At 49.1% G+C, this 19061-nt stretch overlaps 7 protein-coding genes across 7 annotated transcripts; 3 read left to right on the plus strand and 4 right to left on the minus strand.

Annotated features, from left to right (window-relative positions):
* Window positions 1-5652: 5652 nt before the first annotated feature.
* Window positions 5653-7322, plus strand: BDV27DRAFT_126766 (pyruvate dehydrogenase (acetyl-transferring) subunit E1 alpha). Its single transcript, XM_032066615.1, has 4 exons — window positions 5653-5841; window positions 5907-6040; window positions 6112-6566; window positions 6623-7322. The coding sequence occupies exons 1-4, from the start codon at window positions 5719-5721 to the stop codon at window positions 7126-7128; spliced, it is 1218 nt and encodes a 405-aa protein (XP_031928542.1). The 5' UTR covers window positions 5653-5718; the 3' UTR covers window positions 7129-7322.
* On the minus strand, window positions 7315-8642 carry BDV27DRAFT_126767 (uncharacterized protein). Its single transcript, XM_032066616.1, has one exon. The coding sequence runs from the start codon at window positions 8579-8581 to the stop codon at window positions 7481-7483; it is 1101 nt and encodes a 366-aa protein (XP_031928543.1). The 5' UTR covers window positions 8582-8642; the 3' UTR covers window positions 7315-7480.
* An 886-nt stretch (window positions 8643-9528) lies between these two features.
* Window positions 9529-11346, minus strand: BDV27DRAFT_126769 (mitochondrial 37S ribosomal protein uS4m). Its single transcript, XM_032066617.1, has 3 exons — window positions 11285-11346; window positions 10792-11214; window positions 9529-10721 (listed from the first exon to the last, which is right to left on the minus strand). The coding sequence occupies exons 1-3, from the start codon at window positions 11318-11320 to the stop codon at window positions 9813-9815; spliced, it is 1368 nt and encodes a 455-aa protein (XP_031928544.1). The 5' UTR covers window positions 11321-11346; the 3' UTR covers window positions 9529-9812.
* Window positions 11347-11939: 593 nt separating this feature from the next.
* Window positions 11940-14516, minus strand: BDV27DRAFT_126770 (putative DNA repair protein Rad26). The gene is made up of 2 exons (XM_032066618.1): window positions 13944-14516; window positions 11940-13889 (listed from the first exon to the last, which is right to left on the minus strand). Exons 1-2 carry the CDS (start codon window positions 14430-14432, stop codon window positions 12078-12080), a joined length of 2301 nt encoding a protein of 766 aa, XP_031928545.1. The 5' UTR covers window positions 14433-14516; the 3' UTR covers window positions 11940-12077.
* A 398-nt stretch (window positions 14517-14914) lies between these two features.
* On the plus strand, window positions 14915-16898 carry cds1 (phosphatidate cytidylyltransferase). Its single transcript, XM_032064318.1, has 4 exons — window positions 14915-15167; window positions 15221-15593; window positions 15662-16455; window positions 16522-16898. The coding sequence occupies exons 1-4, from the start codon at window positions 15018-15020 to the stop codon at window positions 16558-16560; spliced, it is 1356 nt and encodes a 451-aa protein (XP_031928546.1). The 5' UTR covers window positions 14915-15017; the 3' UTR covers window positions 16561-16898.
* On the plus strand, window positions 16522-17083 carry BDV27DRAFT_103114 (uncharacterized protein). The gene has a single exon (XM_032064319.1). The coding sequence runs from the start codon at window positions 16581-16583 to the stop codon at window positions 16995-16997; it is 417 nt and encodes a 138-aa protein (XP_031928547.1). The 5' UTR covers window positions 16522-16580; the 3' UTR covers window positions 16998-17083.
* On the minus strand, window positions 17020-18957 carry BDV27DRAFT_126772 (putative cyclin). Its single transcript, XM_032066619.1, has 5 exons — window positions 18695-18957; window positions 18511-18592; window positions 18331-18459; window positions 17954-18281; window positions 17020-17901 (listed from the first exon to the last, which is right to left on the minus strand). Exons 1-5 carry the CDS (start codon window positions 18919-18921, stop codon window positions 17501-17503), a joined length of 1167 nt encoding a protein of 388 aa, XP_031928548.1. The 5' UTR covers window positions 18922-18957; the 3' UTR covers window positions 17020-17500.
* Between the last annotated feature and the right edge of the window lie 104 nt (window positions 18958-19061).

Consider the following 19061-nt stretch of genomic DNA (forward strand, 5'->3'; position numbering starts at 1 on the left):
AAGGACCATCTGTATAAACTATCCATTTTCAAACGAGAATTCTTTCTGACCACACCACTTCTTTCTCCCGATATTTTTTTTTATTCTCTCATAGGATTTGTATCTCCTATGGATGGGAAAGCGTATCGCATGAAATCTCCTAAAAAACCCAAATCTCTGTGGAGGAGCCAATAACCATGGAGTCGGTTCTACGCTCACCCCCACCCGACCCGCTCGGAATGGTGCAGTACTTTTCCTTAATAGGCTCAGTAGCTCTTCATTCCGGTAGGGTAGATACGCCCCCATACTGTCTCCATATGTACTGTGTAAGATTGTAAAGTACTGTATCAAGCCACTCACTTCTTCTTGTGCAGTGACTCCGTAGTTCCTGCAGGAATCCGCAAAATGGATACAAATGTCAGACGGCACTGAAACCCCCAGGATTTCTAACCTAGACAAGCAAGTATCTAAACACACCAATTTCTTCGATGGTTCCCTCCAATTAATATCCATGGGTGATCGTCTACGGTATCCGACGGTAGAACTCCCCGTCCGGACCACCGAAATGTCAAAACCTTATGCCTCTCGGTCGAAAAGATCGGCTACCTTAAGAATTTTTGTAATGACAATATTACAAATGCGCTTAAACGTAGTATATGCAATAGCATTAATTAATTGCATAAGTACGAGAGCATGGCTTCGCAAAAGGAGAAATGAATGGGAGTTTCAACCATGGCTAGTGCCTGTTTCTAACTGAGAACATATATCATACGTCAATTGTTAGAAGTCCCCTCCGCATTTCGCTAGAGTCAGCTACGCAGTACTAGTGATTGAATTACTAGTGATTGAATGCAAAACACGAGACCTTATTATCTGTTAGGCCTGACCCCCAAGGATGTACGGAACGCATCCTACTGGGTCTCCTGGGAACCCTGCGTCCAACGTCAGAAGGAAGCATTCCGAGACGCTGACTTTCCCAAATCTGGCCAGAAGCACATCCTATGTAGGTGGTAAATCCATACGGAGTATGTAAGACCGTAAGTCAACCAGTGTTTGATGGATTTGAAACCATGGTAAGCAACGTCAATCACTGCCGACTATATACAGGTAGTTACTCCACAAACATGGGAGTGTATCCGCTGAATCAGCCAGATGGGTACTAACTATTGATTATCAGTATGACACATTGATGGGTCAGAAATTCGGGCCATACGTGCGAGCACTGACAAAACGAGTGTCCAATTTTAGTACATTACTGGATTGACCAAGCCATGCATGAAATTTAAACCAAATAATCCCTCCGTCTACTTCAACCATGTGAACTGCACGGTGCAACTTCTGTCCAAAGAGGAGCGTTTGGACTCATGGGATACAATAAGAATCAGCTCAATCTCCACCACTTTACGTGACCGGCCCGGCTACGTCTCGCATTATTGCTAAGATACGTGCTTCTGGCCTCTTAAGCTTGAATATCATAATGTCCTCTATTATAGCCTTTTTTTTTTTTTCTTTCCGAAGTCAGGTCTAGTTCTTGTAACCGAGCGGACTAACTCTAGTGCTCTGTGCAAAATGATCCACTACGATGAAAATCATGCACGAAATAGGCACCCCAACAGTTCTGCTAAGATTGCGACAGGCATTGCGGTTTGCTGGGGCGTCGTCTGTTGAACTAACGGTGACATGGTTGGCAGGGCACTCAGGCGACAGCCTTGCAGTTCGAGACGCATGAAACAATAGTGAAACTCCTAGCAACGTCATTGTGTACTACTTGCAGTAGACCATAAATCGCAGGATCCAAGGCTATTGCCTAGATAATCACTAATGGTGCTAATTAACTCCTCATAATTTAGTTAACCGGCCGGGTTGCTTTTATATCGGGGTATGTTCGGAGTATGCAGGACCTGTGTTAAGACAACCGTTGTTGGAGAGGAGAGAACATTAGAAGCAATTAAAGAAATAGTATATGCAGCAGTTAAGGCTCCGAGATCATCCCACCAATAACGACTTTTACTTCCCTTGCGACGCGAGGCGCAATACAGTAGTACTTTTGCGGCCATGCTCTCTCCTTTTCGACTATTTCGCCACAGAGCATCGGCCATAAGGCATGTACGCGTTTGTCTGGAGCTCGAAAGTAACGACACAAACGACGACCGCAGGCTTGCCACTGTATATGTTATATGCAAGGTGTATGCAATCAGGCTGCACTGGTGATCTACCGTAGATAAATCGAATTGTCCGGGATTTGAACGAAGTTGACTGTTGACAGCTCACATTTTATGTCCCGTATATTGCAGATGGGGTCGATCATTGGATGATATATCATGACCCATCTCCCTGGATAACGGCAACAGGGACTAATTTCAACTTTAATTTGCTGCAAGAACATTAATTTAGTAAATAAATAGTCTCTGCGAGTGGCGATGAGTGATGTCACTGTAGTCTTATGTACTACCTACGTAGTATATACCTACATCATATATTTTTATCAGCCTCTCCTATACTCCGCATTGCATATTACCGGAGTACCATATGCATACTGTACATACTCCCCGGAGTACACTCATACGTACGGGGTATCACACACCGCGGTACAGGGTTGGTTTTACGTACATACATACATAGAAACAACACTAGTAGATAGTGGGCACTGGCCACGTTGACCTTTTAGTACTCCTACGGAGTATTTTGCCGGGCTTCTCCGGGCCTCAAACTGGGTTTAATTTCCACCACTGCTAATACTTGATAAGAACTGCTTAAAAGAAAGTCTTGCGAAAATGCATGCAGATTGCTTCAAAAAAGGAAAGGACCTCGTGACTAGCCGCGAAGAACGCGAAGTCAACTGGTGATAACTTCGAACATGGTATCAAGATCATCCAAATCGAGAGGGCATAATTTTCCGATCACAGATTGCCTTCACATGAATTCCACGATACGGTTACAATGCAATACAAATACATTGAGGGAACAATATCAAGCCGTCTGTTAATCAATTTGCAATTAACTAAGAAAACTCTATCAAACCCCCACTTGCCATTGAGTTCGTTTGACGGAGGATTTGTAGCAGTCAAAACAAGGCTAGTAGCATCGGCCGATGTGCTTTTTCTGGAAATTTCTGGGTTCTCGTGTGCGGATAGTTGACGGAGAATGGGAATCATCCGTGGTTCATCCCTGGTGAGCGATGAGATAGTGCCCGTTGGGATACGTGCAATTGGTCCGTTTCAAAAGTCAGGAACCGCGCTGTTGGTGGTTACAGACTCTTCGAATGGTCGGATAACCCGAGAGGAAGGTACGGTGGGACAAAGATGTATACGGGGTAGTTATTATTTATGTATGTATGTATATATGTATGTACATGCAGTTGGGTTGGTAACGCGGTCTATGGACTCGCGCATAGAATGATTGTTCGTATACATCCATATCGACATTGAGAGTCGGACTTCACGCCAGCCAAGGATTCCAAATAGGCATCTACTTTTGAATCACATGGAGGTTACAGAATTCGCTGTCCGACCAAAAATTTCTCAATCACTAGTTCTGACACCATTTCCTTGCGACATTCCCGAAAAAGATACCTCTACTCAGCTTATCCACAGCGCTTGCCACGTTGAGGAGTCCACCCCGACACATCTCGGCTGAACTACGGAGACCGATCCCCCTACAACGTTAACACTATACCATACCGAAAGCAGGTAAGTATGGAGACATCCAACTGTGGCGGTAAGCTATTAGATTCGTGACCCAGAATTGCCTTGGAAAAGATTTGTCACTGACTACTACCTAGTCACCTACGTAGTACCCACGAAACAGCCCAGACCAAGATCTTCATCATTCAATGGTTCGTGCTAAAAAAAAAAAAAAAAAAAAAAGAGGGACTAATCTTAAAACCTAGGCAATTGCTTCCCTGTAACTTACCCTAGGCTTCCGTTGAAACAGCATGCTGGAAAACTTAATTCGAGAAGAACAAAAATGGTTCGTGGAGATAGACGAATATGTTCTGCGGTATTTTTATGTGAAACAGGGCTGGCTGAAAATACGCAATAGTTCAGTTGGTGTTGTTGATAATCCATCAAATCTCACATTTTGGACCCTAATTAGGTCCACGATCGGAGATCCGATCGTCCCGTTCATCGCCTTCCACTCAGGGTTGGCTTCCCTGTGACAGTGTGACCCTGTCCAAGCAAATTGATAGATAATCGCTTAGTTAACCATTAGAGGAGAATGACCCACATAAATCTGTGCCATATCAACAATAGCGACAGTGTACATACTCCGTAGTGTCGCCCATTGAACAACGTCGTCCCCTCTCTAGACTGACCATCTCAGGTTGAGCCAATCGAAGTCCAATCAATTTTCTATCGATTAACTGTATAGCCGTACTGACGTGAGTTCACTCTACTGTCTTTCAGGAACAAGCTCCTTCAGTCTAGCACGATCATACCGAAGTGCAGCCGGAGGTTTTTAAAAATGCGTACTAATATTTGGTGTAGGATGCATTGAAATTTGAAAATTCCAGGATTTTCATGTCAATTACTGGCATCTTGAGCAATCCATCCGTCCGTTACCATACGCATGGCGCCGAAAGTAAGGGCAAGAGTGCCATTTGCGACTACGCTTGAAACAACACAGGAAACCAGGCCCCTCTGCGAATCGGTGAACATGCAATCTGGTACAGTTCTGAGATCTGTTGTCGGCATTGATCCCGACATATATGTATGAATACGGGCGAAATCACTTCTAAGTGGAGGGTTTCCGTCTGCTCACCTGTAGCAGAGTGTCCTGGCACAGCTGAAGTTTATATTTAGAGTCATGACTCGTTCCCGTCATCACTCTAGATTGAGGTCCAGCGGTGAGGTTCCAAGGGCCGATACCGAGCCGCCTTAAATTCACTCACTGTCTGTCTCATCCCTCATAATATCGCAGAGTTTGTCAGCGTATATCATTCAGCCCCAATTTCTCAACCTTGACCACATCTCTGTGTCGATCTACACAGGTATCTCAGTTACGGCGCATTCAAGCAGAGGAGCAAGCTAAACAAGGCTGGCACAGGCCTTGTCTCATTTGAACGGGGACTGTCCTCATGTTTGGTATTGAGAAAGACCATCCTGCGCAACCATATCTCGCCAAAAAAGAAAAGGACGCCCTCTCTTGGTCGAAAGTCATCACAGTCCGCCGATACTGACTTCCCGAACCCTCACGATCCAAGTAGTCATTGTTTATGTTACGCAGAGCTTTCATCCCACATCGTAATCAAAGATTGACCGCCCATTGATGTTAAAGGAAGATCTATGGGACTCCGAGGAGAAGTCAGGTGATTCCAAGAATGGCGTACGCCGGTCCAACACGTATGCAGGATCAGGATCGGTGGCATCCGCCGGGAGGGCCGGACCAACACCAACGGTGTATCTATGGGGATGATGGAAAGTTGAATATGGCGGAGAAGTATCTAATGAAGGCCATCGACGAGTTTTTGATGATAAAATTGATCAGGAACCTACTGTTCCGTAGGACTGTTGTACATATATTGCAGAGAGGAGCAATAGAAATGGATGTTTGCCAGGTTTGCAGGGTGTACACCGGCAGTTCCCGAATGGAAAGTCAGCTTAGATAAGCCATCGCCCAAAGGCGTTAGCCGCAGGGGAAAGTTTGTTCCCAACATCTCCGTTGTTGAAAGATAACAGAACCTCCCTGATCTTCCTCCAGCTCCCTTCTCCATCAATTGGACTTCCTGCCCTGCCCAGAATGTTGTTCCGCACTGCGTGGGCCCGTCAAGCTGCGCCTTTGAGGCGTCACGCTTTCACTCCCCTTGCCCGTCGCTCCGTCACCACCGACGCCGCCTCGTCGCATGCTGAGAATGTTCCGCAGGTTTGTTGAGCCCTTCGGAAAAGTCTCTGATACGGCGATGCTAACGCGCTGTGCGCTTTCCACAGGAGGATGACAAGCCTTTCACTGTCCAGCTTTCCGATGAGAGCTTTGAGACCTATGAGATCGATCCCCCTCCTTACACCCTGGAGGTTACCAAGAAGGAGCTGAAGCAGATGTACCATGATATGGTCTCGACCAGGTATGCATGATTGCGGAATCTTTAATGTTGTGTTGATCTGGCTCTAACGTTTCGCTCCCATGTTAATCTAGGCGCATGGAGATGGCCGCCGATCGTCTCTACAAGGAAAAGAAGATCAGAGGTTTCTGCCACTTGTCGACTGGTCAGGAAGCCGTCGCGACTGGTATTGAGCACGCCATCACCCGTGACGACAAGATCATCACTGCCTACCGTTGTCACGGTTACGCTTACATGCGCGGTGGTACCATCCGGTCCATTATCGGAGAGTTGCTCGGTCGCCGTGAGGGTATCGCCTACGGAAAGGGCGGTTCCATGCACATGTTCGCTCCTAACTTCTACGGTGGTAACGGTATTGTCGGTGCTCAGGTCCCTGTTGGTGCTGGTCTTGCTTTCGCCCAGCAGTACAACGAGGAGCCTACTACTAGCATTGTCCTGTACGGTGACGGCGCTTCCAACCAGGGTCAAGTCTTTGAGGCCTTCAATATGGCCAAGCTCTGGAACCTTCCCGTTCTGTTTGGCTGTGAGAGTAAGTTCTCCTTGATTACGGGCCAGTGAAGGTGAAGTGGTTCTGATTTGTCGCAGACAACAAGTACGGTATGGGAACTTCCGCCGCTCGTTCCTCCGCCTTGACCGAGTACTACAAGCGTGGTCAGTACATCCCTGGTATCAAGGTTAACGGCATGGATGTCCTTGCCACCAAGGCTGCCGTTCAGTACGCCAAGAACTATGCCGTCTCTGGCAACGGCCCTCTCGTGATGGAGTACGTCACCTACCGTTACGGAGGTCACTCCATGTCCGACCCCGGTACCACCTACCGTAGCCGTGAGGAGATCCAGCGCATGCGCAGCACCCACGACCCCATTGCCGGCCTCAAGCAGAAGATCCTTGACTGGAAGGTCATGACTGAGGACGAGCTTAAGGCTCTGGACAAGGCCGCTCGTGCCTTTGTTGATGAGGAGGTCGCCATCGCCGAGAACATGCCCGTTCCTGACAACAGCACCCGTATCCTCTTTGAGGACATCTACGTCCGTGGCAGCGAGCCCAGGTGGATGAGGGGTCGCACCGTTGATGAGACCTTCTACTACTAAGTATGACGCGAGATGGCTTCTCATCGGGGGTGACAATGACGGAGGAAGTATAAAAAAACAATTAAATTGGCAGGCTCCTATGCAGCATTACCATGCACGTTTACTATGTAATTTAGCCGGGGACTTATATCTTTATTTTTGCATTTTTTTTCTCCTATAACGTTAGGAATATACTATTGGAGATTGTTCGAACATTAAGGGTAAATAAATTAAGTCTCCTTAGCGTGTATGTAGACATTATCGGTGAAGTTTCAGCACTGCAATATGACTTGGACAGGGATACGCTGTTCGCTAATGGGTATCATAGCAATAAGATCAAGCAACAGACCGAACCACAAAAAAAAAAAAAATATCACGCAGGCTCCTGTCTTAGCATTTCAAGAATCATCTCCTGCGTTCTCTGTACAGAATCCAACTTCTCTTCTAAGGCCGCCCGGTCCCTTTCCAGCTCTGACCGGAGCTCATCCCGCAACTCCTGCCGGAGTTCCTCCTTAAGCTGTTTGATGGCCGACGCAGGCAATGCTTCCTCCTGCCTCTCACCTTCATCGAAGATAGCTTCCTCTTGGGTAGGCTGCCTTGCACGACGCTGGGGGTCTGAGTTTGAGGCTAACGATGCGATTAAGGGCGATGACTGAGGTTCTGAGCTCACAGCATCTAAATGCTTGTTCAGTTTGCCTAGCGTTTCTATGACGGCACTCATCATGCCATTCTCTCCAGCTGAAGGTGGAGCAGACGAGGACGCTGGATTCTGGGACGACCACCCAGGTGAACTGGACGGTTGATTTGCAAACATGTTTTCAAATCCGGGAGGCAGCCGGACTAGATTAGGTGTAACAGGGCCAGCAGCAGTAGGAGCAGGGGCAGGAGCAGGTGGAGGGGGCAGCGGACCCTGACTTTGGTTTCCACTGGTCGCAGTATTATCCACTGCTGGGCTGGACGTTTGTCTCCAACCGTTCGAACTCGGAGCATCCCACGCCGGTTCCCAAGACCTTTCTTTCCTCTTGCGAGACCGGCGCGAGTCGCGTTTCTCGATCCGCCGTGCCTCGGCCTCTTCCCAGCGCTGCCACGTCGGAATCCAGGCGTCGACAGCTGAACGCCATCGCGGATTCGATAGGTCTTCATTCTCCGAGCCACCCTTCTCTCGCTGCTCCTCGAGAAACTTCATGCGCTGCTTGGTGACCAGCTCAACCTTCCGCCGCACCGAGTGCCACGAATACGGATGTCCCTGGTCGCGCGTGAATTCCGCCGTCACTGTCATCCACCACTTGCACAGATTACTGCGCTGTCCGAATTCCTCCGCATGCCGATTACAGATGTTGAACAATGACACCTCCTCCAACGTCGTCAGGCGCTTGCCATGTTTGCGGGGCGTATCTCCTGCCATCCCGCTACTATCCATGTCGTCGTCTCCCAGCACCCGATCCATGATACTATTCCTCCCCGCAGTCCCCATCACAGCCCCTCCGGTAGCTGTCGCTCCAGCAGCACCCCCATCCCCTCCCCTCCTCGAATCCTGCACATCCCCATGCGACGGTACATAATCCGTATCGCCCAGTGCATCCGCTCCCACCACATCGCGTCCCCCGCTCGCAGCATCCGACTGATCGCTATCGGAGCTCTCGATCGATTCCGCCGAAACCCGCGACTCAGCCACCACGGACACGCCCAGCGCATGTTGCGGCGTATTATTCCTCGGCCCTGGACCAGCGATGGCCTTCCCGCCAGCCGGACCACCCCCAACCGCAACAGCCCCTCCTCCCGGTGCGGCAGTGGCACCCATTCTCAAATTCGACGAGAGGGTCGGCAAAGCACCAGGGGGCGCATTATGCGGGCGCGACATCCATCGTAGCTGCGACATAGGGTACGAGGAGTGAGACGAGGGATTGGGCGATTCGAGTCGGCGGCCCGGTGTCGTCGTTGCTGCGTTCGCCGCCGCATGATGATTCGGACCATGCCCATGCCAGGAATACATTAGGTCTCTTTTCAGGGCGGATCTAAGATCCAGGTTCTGAATTGGCGGGGTTTTTTTTTATTTCCTTCGTTTGATGGGCGATTTCTTTTCTCTCTGTCTCTCTTTCTCTCTCTCCCCCCGGTTGCTTTTTGGTTTGTGGCGAGTCGGGTCTAGAGTGGGTTGTGGTTATGTATCAGTGGTGGAATGAAAAAATGGGGCGATGATTTGCAATTTTACCGCGTTGATAGCTGATCAGCGGGTAGGTGTAGGCTGGTTTTGTATTTTTCAGCCAGTATTGAATGTAATTGACATACGTCTCTTACCCATCCCATGACACATATATATATACATAGTTTGGTCTAGAACTAGCGGGTCTACCAGGCTGTCAGTCCCATTAGTATTGCTATACGATGTAGGATCTCAAGCGTCTAGCTACACGACTATTAATATTGAATTGGGGATTGAGGTTGCATTTACATTCACTTGATTGTACAGGGTGTGTGTTGTGCGCTATCAGTTCCAACACCAAACATGATTTTGTCCTCCCGCAGGGAACACAAGGTAGATCGATAGATAGATAGGTACATCTAGGAGAACGGACATATGCCAAATAACAAGAATAGACCAGATACCCAGTAATACATGACTGTGGAACATGCCCGCAGAACGTAAGAAGAAGAAGAGAGAATACTAAGGAGAAAATACAATGATTATTACATGGTCGTTGCGTTGTCTATCGCCGTCTCAGGTACCAGGCGAAAGCGGCTGTACCAACAGGCTCACCGAACGGTGTCGGCACCTCCGAGAAGCCGGGACGAGCCACCGGATGGCGCAGGTAGACCGCTGCGCAAATGTTGTGGTTGACCTCGAGGTATCGGGGAATGAAAGCGAAAGCGCCCATGTAATCGCGGGGCCTCCAGGGGGTGGCGTAGGGCTTTGTGCTGTCGATGGGGTTGTCACGCATCTGGACAAGAGCACGTTTGAGCACATCGAACTCCTCTTCTGTGAGTTCCGAGGTGTCAACTCCTTCCTCGGGGTTCTCGGCGGCCTGTCGGAAAGCCTCAGTTAAGGCCTCTCCGGGCTGGGATTCGCTGGCAGTAGCAGATTCGGACGCGGATTCGGAAACGTTCTGAGTCTCGTCGGAAGATTGATCTCGCTTAGAGCGTTTGGTGTCTTTCTTCTCCGCAGGCTTGGCCTTGAGGAGAGTAATAAGCTCAGAGAATTGCGATTCCAGGTTGTCAGCGAGAACGGTGCTTGAATCGGCGCGAGAGAGGACACGCTTGACGGCCTTCTGGAATCCACGCAGTTCCTGCTTGCGCTTCGCGGGGAGTACATCCTTACTGCCAGCCATGATGGTCTTGGCCTGGGCCAGCAGGACCTTTAGCGTCTCTCGTGGGTCGTCATTATTCTCCTTTTGACCCTGTTCCTCAGACTCGGCTTCCTTCTTCTCTCCCGAAGCTTCCGCAGCACCCTCCTCCTTCACCTCCGCCTCCGCTTCTTGAGTCTCGGCCGACTTTTTCCGGGCAACACGTCCCTCTCGACGTTCGTGTTTGTCCTTAGGGGCACCGGTTGCATACATGACACGCTCGGGGTCGACCTGGAAAAGATCACCAGGGTTGAGGAGGTAACCGGGGTATCTCATCTAGAGAACCATACGTTTAGTTCACTAAGCCACCTCGACATCTTAATTTAATAAAAGAATAAAAACATACCTGCTTCCCATTAACCGTCACCGCACCGTGAACAACAAACTGTCGAGCCTGTCTAGCACTGCTAGCAAACATAGCTCGAAAGATAGCCACATCCAATCGACGCTCCAGAGGAGCAAATGTCATCTGTGTAAAGGGTGTCAATCGAGGGAAGTCCTTGGTACCCTCCACACCTGCTCCACGACCAGCGGACATCCCGGAGCCGTCGTCCTGGGCTAATCTAGCTGGGCTCATGGGCACGACGCTGCGAATGCGGCGGGAGAACATGCGCGCCCATTGGCTCTCGCGGACTTGTTCACCATGGTATGATCTGGCCATGGACTTAGCGGTCCATTTTTGTTGGAAAAATGTTTTGCTGCCGGTTGGAGGGTTACGCAGGCGCTGCAGGTTGAATAGGTTATATTTGCTCCATGATTGTCGGATTTTCTAAACAGATTGGCATTAGCTGCTGAGAGAAAAAAAATTCAAGAAGACAAATACACAAGGGGAAGCTTACAGGCTTGCTCAACGGCGTAGTGGCCCTGTTCCTCATGATGGCGAGTCGGTTGGGCGTGACCTTGATACTATGTCCTGCTGTTCATCCAGCGATCTTGCGGCCAAAACTTCGCATATGGCACGTGATAACTTGCACATGACCTTTCAACTAATTTAATGCCATGTTTGTCAGGCAGTAAGGAACACAAAGACTTGCCGGTGGTAATGGTTCATGATTGGATTTAAGGGCCTCGCTTGTTACTAGCGTGGCTTGCTGACCCCACCCACTCCTATAAGTTCTCCAGATACCCGACACCCTTTTGAATTTTTCTTCTTTCTTTTCTTCATACTTACCTTGTTTGGGTGGCTGCGATCAAGAAGGCGGTCCACCACGGATTGGTCCCTGCATTGCACAGCGCGGCGGAACAATCCGTCCAACGGCCTTCGGGTCATTGGCAGGCGTATTCTTTGGCTCCTTTCCACTTGGTGGAATCATTCTCTTTTCATCATCTCTCCGCCTTGAGCGGGGGTATGGAGAAGAGGGTTACTGTCCATGTAGTTAATCTGTATCACAACCCCGTTACCATACTATCGCTCTCTGACTCGTATCCCTTTTTAATACATTTCTTGTCTAATTCTAATAGCATGCTATTTTATTTTTTTTTTCTTAAGTTATCGATCGCCCTTTTGGTGTCCCCCTATTCCTTAACGAGAACCCTAAATCCAATATAATGCCCGTCGTAGTACCCGTCATGTATCATCATTACGGTCATTCCATCGTGTATATCTATCTACCTGCTCTTCTCTAGACTGTTCTATTCCTGCTGCTTTGAACTCGGGAACGCTTCGAGCAGAGCCTCGGCCTCTTGAGGATTCACAGCGTCGTCCAAAATCTCGTGGGCCATCTCTACCGTTTCATCCTCGATACCGGCCTCTAGTATCTGCCCTTCACTGAACGCGAGTCGCGTCAGCACCACTAAAAACTTCTGTTTGCCTCCCGCTACTCGGCTGAGCTTCGACTGGAGATCGACGTGCTCTGGATGTCGACGGATCACCCCGTACACTAGATGCATCAACCCATTTACTAACGCTGCGTGCAACTCCTTTTCGGGAGGTGATGCATACAAGGCATCTAGTTCGTCGTGCATGGCTCGGATTAGTCGTGCTAGCGCTGTAGAGTGTGATGCAATGACCATGCTGCCGTGAGTACTAGCGGGGGCCTCTTGATTGAAAGCTACCAATGTCAAAAGAGACAAAGCCTCCAGCCGCATATCACAAATCTCTGAAGCCATATAAGGGGGCTGTCCCTCGTCTACCTGTGGTATCTCACTCAGAAGGTTCGCCACGCGATCAACGATGTAATTTTCGTTTGCGATCTGGTCCTGCTCCGTGTCCTGAACAGAACCAAAAGACTCGATGCGAATGCTGGTAGATAGGAGGTTTAGGGTTAGGACGATGTCGCTTATGGATTGCGAGCAGTTTAACATCATCAGAATAAAGTCGTAGCGCATGAATCGCCAGAATTGCTCCAACACGCGGTCGATATGTAAGCATGAGCAAGCAATTTGGTACAGGAGGCCCAGCGCCTCAGTCGAGTTTACAAGAGGCTGTAGCTCAGACAATGGTGTCTGTCTGACCTGCCCAAAATTTTGCCGCGAAACGGGGGAGTGTTTAAACCGGGGGATGCCGTTAACTTCCCCGGACTCTTGTAATAGCGGGACTAGGTGCTCGATCAACTCGGAGGCAGACGACAGCGCATCCAGAGCCAAGACGTGCCGCATAATCCCCATGAAAATGGGAACGGGGTCGAAGAATTTTTCGCGCAAAGCACGAGACCATAATGAGATTATAGCCCGTGCGTATTCTAGCAAATAACTACCGATATCAAGGTTTGCCACTTCCTCCAATAGAATTGACGACAGTGTTCGCTGAGGCTCTGATGGGAATGTTAATCTAGCCATCACTTCAATATCACTGTTTTCGTTGGGGAATGTTCGATGATTCAATAGGCGCTTGACCAACTGCGAGCTTTGATCGTCGACATGCGCGGTTCGTTTCGGTATGGCTTCATCTAATGCATCGTCCGACATGTCACCGGCAGCAGTTTCGACATGCATAGGCTCCGGCTGTGGGCTTAATTCAAGTGGTATCGGGCTATCCTCGCTGAGCCTCCTCTTCCGTTTATCACCCACTGTCGGGCTCATTCGCTTATACCGCGTAGATTTGCTGGGAGAGACGGCAAGGATCTCATCGTCATCGAAGCCATCGCGGAAAGGCAGGGCTTTGTGTTTCTTTGGTGTTCCTGGAGCTGGTTTTTCCTCTGTCCGGCCTTTCGTTTTCAAATTGCTGATCCGCATGGACTCTTCGGCAAGGTCTTGCTTAAGAAATGCATTCTCCGTGGCTAGCATCTTGCCTTCTGCACGTGCGGCCTCTACTTCTTCCTTGTGCCTAGCTACCTCCTCAGCCATCGCCTTCCGCAGGGCGGCAACCTGACGTTCATAGTTTTCCGCAAGCTTCGCCTGGTTTGATCGGATGATAGCAATTTCCCCGGCTTTTGTTTCTGCCATAGATCTGGCCGCTGCCAGCTCTTCCATCATTCGCTTATACCGTTCATTCTCCGCTGCCAGCTATTGTCAAGAATTAACTCTGCAGTGATGCAGTCCAGGGATCTTTGACGTTACCGTATCGTTTATCATGGCGTAAGCTACATGGTCACGCTTAGAGTGGGAAGCTTTCCCTTCAACCTCCATGGCCTCGGGGTAAGCTTGTTCACCCTCTCCTTCCGGGTTGGCAACAACCTGGTAGGAGCCAGACTGCTCAGTAGGTACAGCTGGTTGATCCAGCCCATGCATCGACTCCGTCTCATCTTCGAGAACCACCGCATCCAATTCCCCTACATCCAAAGCGCCGTAATCGCTGGTCAATCCCGTGTGGAAATGCGCCGGGGGGTTTAATGAAGCATTGGAGAGGAAGGTCTGCTCGGAAGCTGCAGCTTGGAAATTATGACTAGCAAAAGCTCGAGAGGGCTGGCCTATTGCCGCTGTAGTCTGAGATTGGGGCTGTGCAGCCTGGTTTGCTAAGACCGCGTTCTGTTCCAGCTGGAATAATGTGCCCGGTGGCAGATCTTCGAAGCCATCATCGGAGAAGAAATCATCATCGTTTTCTTCCATGCCCTAAGATGCACGATCGCCATGAATGAGAGAATGAAAGGCGAACGTGGCGTATGAAATGAAGGAATGGCTGCAGTAGATAATGGGGATTCAATTGTTGGGGTTGTAAGCAAAAAAAAAAGCAGGGGAAAATAACGCCTGACGTAGTAGCCGGTCAAAGTCACGCTGCAGCCACGGGACCTCATCTCCCTCTTCTTCCTACTCCTCCACTCCTCCACTCCCTCAATATCAACCCTGCAATTTGAACCGCTGTCAATTAAACATTGACGGGAAATTGCTTGTTGAGTCCTACCCAACGGTGTCTCGCTCTCCGTTTTTTCGTCCGTGCTTCCGCCGACCGTATTCGGTCGCTATTTCACATGAAATTTTAATCTATTAACGACGATCACCTGTGCTCACTCTCTTCTCTTTTCCCTTTCTCACTCCCATTCTCCTCTTCGCCCTCCCCTGTCGTACCTTTCCTTGTCGGCCCTGTCCCGACCCCCAGTTCCCCTTAGGATCTTCTTCTAGACTTTCCCCTCCTTCCCCACGCATACCGCTTGGGTACCGCGCCATTCTCCTTTCTCCCACCCGGCTCATTACACCATGTCCAAACCACGTCGGAACGTCAGGTTCCCACATCGGGCGTCGGAAACTCGTCGGTTAAGTATCTCAGATGCCAGCGATGCCGCTTCTGAACCCGGAAGTCCGTCAAAGAATGGCAGCGTGTCCAAACCCGAGACGATTGTCGAAGAGGTGAGCGGCCCGACTTAATGTTGTTAGGGGACTAATCAGTGTAACACCGCCAGAAACCCGAACAGCCGCAGATGTCCGATTATGAGAAAAAGAAGCAGACCTTCATTACTCGCACAATATGGACTTTCGTGATGATCTTTGGTTTCTTTATTGCCATGTTCTCAGGCCACATCTACATCATTGGCATCGTTACCGCAGTTCAAATCATCTCCTTCAAGGAAGTTATCGCTATTGCCAATGTGCCGAGCAAAGAGAAGAATCTCCGTTTCACCAAATCGTTGAATTGGTATTTCCTAGCCACAACCATGTACTTTTTGTATGGTGAAAGTGTCATCTACTATTTTAAGCACGTCCTGTTAGTCGACAAGGTGTTACTTCCTCTTGCGACTCACCATAGGTTCATCAGCTTCACGCTCTACGTCATGGGTGAGTTGTTTCCCCCTGTTCCAGAGTAACAGAGCACAGACATTTAAGGTTCTAATGCGAGAGTGTAGGATTTGTCTTCTTTGTTGCATCTTTACAGAAGGGACACTACCGGTTCCAATTTACACAGTTCGCTTGGACTCACATGGCACTTTACCTGATTGTCGTACAAGCGCACTTTGTTATGAACAACATTTTGGAGGGAATGATATGGTTTTTCCTCCCAGCGTCTCTGGTCATTACCAACGATATTTTTGCCTACGTTTGCGGAATCACGTTTGGCCGGACCCAATTGATCCAACTGTCTCCCAAAAAGACTGTGGAAGGGTTCCTCGGTGCTTGGATTTGCACCATAATCTTTGGCTACTTCATGACCAATGTCCTAATGCGCTACAAGTACTTCATCTGCCCGGTAAATGACCTTGGATCCAACGTACTGACGGGGCTGGAATGCACCCCAAACCCGGCCTTTATGCCCCAGCCGTACCAAGTTCCGGAGTGGACCGGAGTGGACAAGACCTTTTACATCGAGCCCATACAGTTCCATATTTTGATATTCGCTACATTCGCCTCCCTAATTGCCCCTTTCGGTGGCTTCTTCGCTTCCGGGCTTAAGCGAACCTTCAAAATAAAAGATTTTGGCGAATCGATCCCGGGTCATGGCGGTATCACCGATCGGATGGACTGCCAGTTCATCATGGGCTTCTTTGCGTACATGTATTACCATAGCTTTATTGCCGTGTACAAAGCTACTGTTGGAGACGTCATTGAGACCGCCATCAACGGCCTGACGGTCGAGGAGCAATTGGAGGTGGTCCGAGGATTGGGCAAGTATCTGTACAACCAGGGTACTGTTTCCGAAACGGTCAGTATACCCTCCAATATCCTTTTATGAGAATTCATTATATACCAGATAACTAACAACATGTAGATCTTGGAATGTCTTAACACTGAGCTCAAGCGCCGATGAAGAACGTTGGATGATGACCCATGCCATTTCCATTCTACCTTTCAGTGATGAAACCCGACCCCCTCCCGACTTACTCAAAATTTCGGAATTTTAAAAGTAGCGACTCATATTTTAGAATACCATTTTTAATCGGTCGTTATTCGACATCGCTAGAGCCCTTTAACGAGCTTCAAACGAAACTTCTTCCTCAACGGTGGCTACCGAACGTCTGTCTTACCTTACGCTTGTTCTCTCTTCTTGCCTTCACATTGGGTCATTGTTGTATAGTGTCGGGAAACTACGATCAGAAGGTTAGGTTCATGTCTAGATACACGTGCGAAAGGGGGTATTGTATTTTTTTCTTTCTTTCCGTATCATATTCTGGTATGTCAAGCCGCCATTGTCTGACGGAACGAGACTGGCGTCTAAATGGGCAATGTAAAGTCCTTCATATATAAGAAATATATGTTCATCAATTACTGGGTTATGCGCAGCAGCCGTACCTGTTGTACCGACTAGCTCAACGAAGTTCCTAACCAGTATTCTATGAACAGGTGACTCGGATATATATACTATCCTGAACAGTGCCTTTTCACCGGGAAGTATTGGGCAGACTCCACGGAATATCCGATGCACGCTGGTATCGAATCGTTGGGTCATATCATTGTAGGGGTCAATCACTCCGCTTTCCCCATCCTATCTTTGGCGTTCAGCGTGACGGGGATGCTTTGCCTCTTGCATTTTTGGCCTAGCTTTAAAGGGTACCCTTCGAATTGGTGCCACTCTTCCACCTCTCGAAATCCAGGTAGACGCCGGCGTATTTTTGTTCGGCGCCAGTAACTGTCGCAAAATTAGCTGGCGAACCGATAGAATCAGACGTGCAGACTGCGGGCAGTTCTGCACTTGTCGCAGTATGCTAGCCGTATAGGGTAATGTAGCTATGATGCAGGGATTTGGCAGCTCATTCTTCCACTTCGTACTCTTCCATTTCGACCTTGAAATACTCGGAAACACGGGCCTTCTCTGCATCCGCACATTCTGTGTCGAGCATAAAGCGTACGGCTCCATCCCGACCTTTCTCGCCGGCTCTGGGTCTTTCCCCATTGGCAGCGACAGGTGTAAGCGGATGCAGCCTGGCGCCTGCTTTCTCCAAGGCGGGCTCCTTGCCGCTCTTTGCGCCATTAGCAGCTTTTAGGTCTCTTGACTCATTGACCCAGTGTGTGTAACGAGGGAGTCCTTGGGCTTCTGCCTCTTTGTTCAATGGGATACGAACTGTGAGGAATCGATCCGCTGGGAAATGAGGGCCGACTGAGGTGGAGCCACGACTGTGGGTATACAGCTCCAGTAGGTCAAAGAGGGTTTCTGATCCGATAAGTGAGTGCTCCAGTATAGAGTATTTGCGAGGAGCACTTACCCATTACTTCTTCCCGGCTGGTCTTCCACTTCTCGTAGTCTATTCCCAATTCGACCGCCTCAATGCGCTGGTCCAACAGACGACCTGCCAGTTCTAAGCAGGTAAAAGCCATAGTTGACGCAGTCTGCTTGATTGGAGCAAAGGTACGATAGAGGTCCTGCGAAATTCGATATGCCACATTAGACACCTGCGACTGCGACGTAAGGCCATAATGTCTGGCAAGCTTGATCAGGGTTTTCTGCGGGTGACGTGTCCGAAAATCAAAGCCTGACGCCTCGAGCATAAGCCTCTCCAATCCAATGATACCTCTAGCATGTACTTCGAAGACCTTAGAAGTGTTAGCGAGAGACCAAGCGCAACGCAAACGCAAACCTTACCGAATTATCAGGGGATATATGTTCTGAAGGTGGTAGTTTGAGATTATATGCTGCACACACAATCTCCCGGGACTTCTTCAATGTGTCCTCAATCTTGCAGGCGGTAAACAATGCAGCCGCAGCAGCATCCTAGACGGTCAGATGATTTTACCTACATAGGTGTGTAGGGGTGGTAGTTACCATATAATTATACTCGCTGTCAGGATGAACGAGTCGAAATTTGTGATAATACACCACAGCCGTGTTGAAGGTACGGATAGGTCTAATCCATTAGCATATTCTCTTTCCCTTCAAAGCACGTTGCTGTTTCTTTTGGTGAATGACGAATAATGGAATGGCCAAGTAGACGCTACTGAATACATACAAATATAACACTCGGCGAACATTGTCGATCCACGTTACTCCCTGCAGGCGCAGTGCTTCCTCGCGTAGGGGATTGACGCCCATAGCCGCAATACATTGTTGAATAGTCTGCTCGAATATGTACGGCTTGGCTACTTGGATGAAGGAAGGATGAATGGAAGGCGGCTCCGGTATGCTTGTCTCCGACGCGGCTTGATTGTTCGAGCCATCCTTCTTCTCCGGCACCATACTTGCGAATGTACTAAAATCTCCGAACAACCGGACGGTGATGTTCGAAAGGATGAAATGATAGCCTTGGGATGGAGGAGCGTGATTGGAGACGACTTCGAGTCACGTGTAGTTCGCGGAAAAACTGTTGTTCCGCTGTT

The sequence above is a fragment of the Aspergillus caelatus genome (assembly GCF_009193585.1).
Source record: "Aspergillus caelatus strain CBS 763.97 unplaced genomic scaffold BDV27scaffold_68, whole genome shotgun sequence".
NCBI lineage: Eukaryota > Fungi > Ascomycota > Eurotiomycetes > Eurotiales > Aspergillaceae > Aspergillus > Aspergillus caelatus.

What these genes read in the sequence shown, in the direction of transcription:
- BDV27DRAFT_126766 (XM_032066615.1), top strand. Translation starts at nt 5,719, where the DNA reads ATGTTGTTCCGCACTGCGTGGGCCCGTCAAGCTGCGCCTTTGAGGCGT. An exon ending in ATGCTGAGAATGTTCCGCAG is followed by an intron (nt 5,842 to 5,906) that starts GTTTGTTGAGCC and finishes CGCTTTCCACAG; the next exon opens with GAGGATGACAAGCCTTTCAC. An exon ending in CATGATATGGTCTCGACCAG is followed by an intron (nt 6,041 to 6,111) that starts GTATGCATGATT and finishes ATGTTAATCTAG; the next exon opens with GCGCATGGAGATGGCCGCCG.
- BDV27DRAFT_126767 (XM_032066616.1), bottom strand. Translation starts at nt 8,581, where the DNA reads ATGGGGACTGCGGGGAGGAATAGTATCATGGATCGGGTGCTGGGAGAC.
- BDV27DRAFT_126769 (XM_032066617.1), bottom strand. Translation starts at nt 11,320, where the DNA reads ATGAGGAACAGGGCCACTACGCCGTTGAGCAAGCCT. An exon ending in CTACGCCGTTGAGCAAGCCT is followed by an intron (nt 11,215 to 11,284) that starts GTAAGCTTCCCC and finishes CAATCTGTTTAG; the next exon opens with AAAATCCGACAATCATGGAG. An exon ending in TGACGGTTAATGGGAAGCAG is followed by an intron (nt 10,722 to 10,791) that starts GTATGTTTTTAT and finishes ATGGTTCTCTAG; the next exon opens with ATGAGATACCCCGGTTACCT.
- BDV27DRAFT_126770 (XM_032066618.1), bottom strand. Translation starts at nt 14,432, where the DNA reads ATGGAAGAAAACGATGATGATTTCTTCTCCGATGATGGCTTCGAAGAT. An exon ending in ACGCCATGATAAACGATACG is followed by an intron (nt 13,890 to 13,943) that starts GTAACGTCAAAG and finishes TCTTGACAATAG; the next exon opens with CTGGCAGCGGAGAATGAACG.
- cds1 (XM_032064318.1), top strand. Translation starts at nt 15,018, where the DNA reads ATGTCCAAACCACGTCGGAACGTCAGGTTCCCACATCGGGCGTCGGAA. An exon ending in CCGAGACGATTGTCGAAGAG is followed by an intron (nt 15,168 to 15,220) that starts GTGAGCGGCCCG and finishes TAACACCGCCAG; the next exon opens with AAACCCGAACAGCCGCAGAT. An exon ending in AGGGTACTGTTTCCGAAACG is followed by an intron (nt 16,456 to 16,521) that starts GTCAGTATACCC and finishes AACAACATGTAG; the next exon opens with ATCTTGGAATGTCTTAACAC.
- BDV27DRAFT_103114 (XM_032064319.1), top strand. Translation starts at nt 16,581, where the DNA reads ATGCCATTTCCATTCTACCTTTCAGTGATGAAACCCGACCCCCTCCCG.
- BDV27DRAFT_126772 (XM_032066619.1), bottom strand. Translation starts at nt 18,921, where the DNA reads ATGGTGCCGGAGAAGAAGGATGGCTCGAACAATCAAGCCGCGTCGGAG. An exon ending in GTTCGCCGAGTGTTATATTT is followed by an intron (nt 18,593 to 18,694) that starts GTATGTATTCAG and finishes CTAATGGATTAG; the next exon opens with ACCTATCCGTACCTTCAACA. An exon ending in CAGCCGGGAAGAAGTAATGG is followed by an intron (nt 17,902 to 17,953) that starts GTAAGTGCTCCT and finishes TTATCGGATCAG; the next exon opens with AAACCCTCTTTGACCTACTG.